Genomic DNA, 6000 nt, shown 5'->3' with positions numbered 1-6000 from the left:
ACGTCCATTTTCACTGAACTAGTAGATACTTTTATTTAGGGGCCGGCTGAGGACCACCTCCGGGTGCGGGATTTTCTCGCTGCATTGAAGACCCATTGGTGGCCTTCGGCTGTTGTCTGCTCTTTGGTCGGGTTGTTGTCTCTTTTATATCCCCATTTCCATTCTCAATTTTATTATTCAACAATGAGAAAAACCCATACCGTATAGTCGGCTATAAAAGGACCTGACATGAAAAATATGAAACAATTCAATTAAGAAAACTAACAGCCTAATTTATAACAAAACAATTTACGAAAAACAAATATGACAGACATGAGCTAACCTGTCTCTTGTTCACACACAGTTTATTTACTGTTCACATACATATTTTTCTTGTCTTACACCCTATGATTACTTCCTGATTTGTCTAGTTTGTGTGTTGTATTCAACTTTATATTTTCCATTTCCCATTTGATTGGGTTGTTGTATTCTACATGTTATTTTAGAAGATTTTGTAATTTGGTTCTGGACTTTTTAGAATAGAGGGTAGTTGGGAATAAAAGTGACAAATAAACAGAGAAACATTATTTATATAATATATTTATTGATTTCGTTTAATAGCATTACCCATAATTCATTACTGTATCTTATTGATATGGTTTTTATACAAGAGACATGATTCTGTGATGAGACACATGAATTTGTTGTATTTTATACAAATAAGCACATGTAATTAACCATTATAAATGTTAATGCTTATATAAACATGGAAAAGCATATAATGAGACACTTATATTGCATACTAAAATGTTATACAGAATTTGTAACAATCATACAATGTTGACAATACCCAATGACTGTCCTCAATTTGGATGTTTAAGTATAAAGTCAGGGTGTCCTTACAACAATTGCTTTAGATATATCAAATAATTTGGCATCAGTACTCTCTGACATTTACAAAATAATTCACTTTTTAATTCCTTGAAGCATCCAATATAAAATCCTGCTGATTTAATAGTTATACTGGACTTTCTATTACACTAAGTAAAAGGTAAAACCTATCTACTAGTTTGTTTAAACAGGTTTTTTTAAACATAATTCAAGTTATACATGTACAAAATGTAGGTACCTAATTATACACACTATCAAAACTATCAAAAACATTTCTAACTTGTTTTCCTTAGATCTGATACAAGACAATCTATCAATAATTAAACTTTGATCTAAAGCTATGCCATAAAGTTTTATCATTTAATACATGATTGTTTGTACTGCGCTGATAATTATAAGTCTCCAAATGAAATCATTAATGAAATATAGTAGCTCTGCATAGACTTAGAACTAATGAACATGTAATCTCCATGAATAAGGGCATATAAAATTTAGTTAAAACAAAAGTTCTGTAACATATTACTTTTTTGCTGCAATCAGCGTAATGAATCATTGAAAAGTTGAAATTTTCTCACTAGACTTGGATGAATTCTTATAAATTTATCTCACATTCTCAGTAAATATAGTTTATAAAATATTACGTTACATTTTTATTATACAATCAAGCTTATATAATATCACACAGCTGATTAATAATATGTTTGATTATAACTTAACAATCACATATAACAAAAATTAACATGTATCACACAATGGATTTCTTTTTTTTTTATCATTTTGATTTCATAACGAGACATATTCCCTGAGATGGGTCTAATAGCAAAAATACTCTGTCATGTGGAGTATTTCATTCAAACTAAGTAATAACAGCTGTTTGACATAAAAAATATATAACAGTTTTTATCATAAAACAACTTTACCTGTACAACGTAAAAAAAAATATCATAAAAAATATTCTAATCTCTGCGTAAGCTCTATAATGACCATCCTTTAGGTTGAGAATACATCAATTTCGAGTTTGTCCATCAACGAAGTAAATCAAAAATTTTCCCATAACTTTGTAGCTTTTCGACACAAAACATTTGAGATTTGACTCCACAGATTAAAATTGATTTCAAAAGTCATCAGGTAATATCGACACAAAAATAACTTTAATTAATGGTAAATTCCTACAACTTGCAAGTGGTGTATGATAATTGCTTTAATTGCAAGTGACATTATTCAGACTAAAATTGGACATGCAATACAAGGGTCACCATTGTTTAATGAAATAAAAAAAAATCATTGGTAGTTGCATTTTATACATCGCTTGCTTATAACATAATATGACTGGATCAACATGTGAAACCCCTATAATAAGTATCATATATGCTGGTATATAAACATCACAACCTTAAATAGAAAGCCTTTTCAATGATTTACCATGTTTACTTGAATTTTCAAAGTTATAAACACAATTCTATTTGTTTTATGCTTTTTTGTAATGATATTGCTATACATGAATAAACATTCGAATGAATTTTTCACAAGCTACCACAATATATTTTCAGTAATAATTATTTCTCTATCAAACATTGAAAGTCTTATAAAAATAAATAATCTTTAGTTTATAATGCATACATATAGATTCTTACATTGATACCAGTGGATTATCGGATTTATCCAATCGAGATAGTTAAATTATCAATTTTAAAGTCTGAGCCTTGGAGAGGACTTTAAAATTTATAATTTAACTATCGAGATTGGATAAATCGATAATTCACGAGTAACTATGTAAGAATCTGTTTCTCTAATGATTAAAAAATACATTTTCATTTTTTGTTAAACCAAAACCCCCTTCGAGTGCCTTCCACATTTCACAATTTGTCAATTTCATTAACACCTGTTAGCATATTTTGAGCTGATAAAGGTTATGACCCTTTAATTCATCCAATCATCTTCTGAGGTCACCGGCAACCACACGTTGATTAAATTTTTTTTATACAATGAGTGCAGAAAGGTATAAATTGTCAAAGAATTAGAGAAAAAAAAGTATAATATTTTATGAAATTGTGAAAAAATTAATGATTGGATTCACAACACATTTCTAAGCATGAAGTAAACAATTTATTCCATTCATTTAAGCACCTTTTTATTTTTGTTCTCAATTGAAAGACATGGTAATAAAAATGCTAGCAAATGCTGAAATCAACAGTAATCATTCCGTCTGACTTCATACCAAGGAACATCAGGATGATGATAGCCGTGTGGTGTCCTTAAAGGATCATATGTCCTGACAAACGGTTGTGGGTATCCCATGTATTGCATGTTAACGTCATCCATGCTGCGGTGATGTGATTGATGAGCAGGGTTGTCATAATAATCAACTTCATACATTTCTGATCGATCACGATGTCGACTTCTCTTGTGATGTGATTTTTCGTGAATTCTTTCATCATCATGGGACCTCGGTTTCTTTGATGGTACTTTCTGTTTTGTCTTCCCCCAATGAGAACCTCCTTTCTTATGAGATGGACCAGGCTAAAAGCAGAAAGTATCATTTTAAAATTTACTCTTCCTCGGCAGAATCTTATACCTATAATCAATAATCAAAATATGCCTAAAAATAAAGATGTGGATCTTTCTGCTTTTCAAACACTGCCTTAAATTTTGTTTCTAAAAGTCTATAACTTAGTTTTCCATTCAGCTTCAAATACAATTTTTGCAAGCAACATTTTTCCTATCATAATTTGACATCAAAAAGTATGGTAAAATACATGTACAGTTGGAATTCTGCCGATGTGGAATAAGGAATGCAGGTCAAAATTACTAATTCCTTTTTATCTTGCTAACACATCCCATGTTTGTAGAAATCATTGAATGTTTTAAACTGCAAAGTAAAACTTAATATTTTTAATTTGGTATAAGCAAAATTCACAAAAAAATTATCAACATCCATGCATATATCTTATCATAAACTTTACTAATTTTGATTGTAATATACAATAAAGCTGGATTATCCCCTAAATGACTTGAAAGAAGGATACTTTAATTTCAGTCGTTCAGGTGAGAAATCTAGGGCATGGTCAACAATATATAAACAGCAATGTTTTAAAATAAAGAGAATTATAGCAGTGAAATATTATTGATTTATAATAACTAGTTTCTGATAGTTTTTTTTTTATTGGTTTATTAAAAGTTTTATAAAAATATAGCCCTGAAAAATGTATGGGAGGGAAAACTGTAAAATATGCACGAAAAAAAATTAACTGCTTTGCAATTCATATTCCCAAAAAAAATATGACCACCGAGCTATGAACATGGCTGAAAAATAGGACCAAAGTCATACGTAAAAAAAAAATCATTTTATAAATATTAGAATATTCAAAGTTATTTACAAAAATGGGAAAGAATTTGATTTCCAACTAACTGAATAAATTAATAACTTTCAAATTCATTTTGGATAAATAAAATTCCAAGTAAAAACATCAAGTAAAGCCAGGTCTAAGGCACCAAACCGGTCACCTATATTACAAAATATTGTACAGTTTAAAGGAAATGTAAATTTGCAACTTTTTGATAGCCCTTTCATATTGCCAAATTTCATAAATGCAAAATGCTTTTTCCTTCATGTTTGGAGCTTAATAATAGATATGCCTATCAGAAAGATTGCAATAATTAAGTTTTCTCATTCTTTCAGTAGTTGAATCAAAATAATAGGATACAAAAGTAAAGATATTTTGTAAATGAAGATTGTACTGTAACTTATAACTAGCTTCAGAGATTGTACTGTAACTTATAACTAGCTTCAGAGATTGTACTGTAACTTATAACTAGCTTCAGAGATTGTACTGTAACTTATAACTAGCTTCAGAGATTGTACTGTAACTTATAACTAGCTTCAGAGATTGTACTGTAACTTATAACTAGCTTCTGAGATTGTACTGTAACTTATAACTAGCTTCAGAGTCAACAGATACAGAGCAGCAATGCAAGCAGCATAATATTGTAGGTAATTTAATAAATATGAAATTTATACTTGAAGACATATACAAAACAAAGCTTGTGACACATACAATCTGATAAATATATTTCTCTTTGTAGCAATAACTTTTTATTCAATTAAGGATATCTGCAGATCTTAATTTTGATTTTTCAATCATTATGGAAACTTTTTTTATTTAAAATACCCAAATAATTAAAGAAAAAAATCTCTATATCTAGACAATCCTAGCAGATATTTTCTCACATCTTTCAGGAAAAGTAAAATGAAATAAAACTTTAAAAAAAATATTCTTAGAATGAACTGAAATGAATCTCAATAAATTATAGCTTTAAAAGGTCTATTTCAATTTGATTTTCTGTTTACAATTAAATGTCACAAATTTATTGTATATTAACAGATAGCAGAAATCCTTAAATTTGACTTCCCCATGCATCAACTGATACCTGTGTTTTTAATGTAAACTGCCAATCTACAATACAAAATTCAAAACACAAACTGAATATGTTTTGTGCAATATATATAATATCATTGTGCTCAAGGCTACAGTGCCTTGATTATATCCCTGAAACAATGTTAAAATACAATGCAATCTACAATTATAATGTTCTATAAAATTATATGATCAAATAACCTGTATTATGTTTCAAAAAGCATGTGCAAAGCTGATGGCATTGTCCTGCACATATCAATGGAAGATTTTCATCTTCACATAGACAAAAAAAAAAAGACCTGTTAAATATAGACATTTCCTGTGTCTGTTCTATGCATCATCAAACATGTGGCTTATTTCGATGCATCTGATATATTTCAAACATCGGGCTTATTTCGATGCATCTGATATATTTCAAACATGGGGCTTATTTCGATGCATCTGATACATTTTTAAATGAAATTCCATGTTCATAGTGCATCAAAAGTATCTTCAAACAGAAATTGATTGTTCCCCAGATCTGAAAGTTGCTTATACGGTAAAAATAAAATTTACAAAGTTCCAGACCAAATATCAAATCATTCCTTTGAAAATACAAAAGCTGAGAAAAATTGCATATCATATTAAATGCAGTTGTTGGTCTTATATTTTCTGTGAACTGGTTGTGGACATGGATGTGTATTAATATAGCAAGTATTCCCAATTGAATACTGAC

General features: G+C 29.2%; 1 protein-coding gene across 1 annotated transcript in view; it reads right to left on the bottom strand.

Annotated features, from left to right (window-relative positions):
* Nucleotides 1-563: 563 nt before the first annotated feature.
* LOC127725998 (uncharacterized) overlaps nt 564-6000 on the bottom strand; it is a 95982-nt gene continuing 90545 nt past the window's right edge. Inside the window, exon 60 of the mRNA XM_052233297.1 lies at nt 564-3390. Within this exon, the coding sequence (XP_052089257.1) occupies nt 3058-3390 (333 nt within the window). The 3' untranslated portion in view covers nt 564-3057. The remainder of the gene's footprint in view (nt 3391-6000) is intronic.

This window comes from Mytilus californianus, unplaced genomic scaffold, assembly GCF_021869535.1.
Source record: "Mytilus californianus isolate M0D057914Y unplaced genomic scaffold, xbMytCali1.0.p SCAF_15, whole genome shotgun sequence".
Classification (NCBI taxonomy): domain Eukaryota; kingdom Metazoa; phylum Mollusca; class Bivalvia; order Mytilida; family Mytilidae; genus Mytilus; species Mytilus californianus.
Note: the sequence above shows the minus strand (reverse complement) of the source record. Positions and strands in the feature narration are given on the sequence as shown.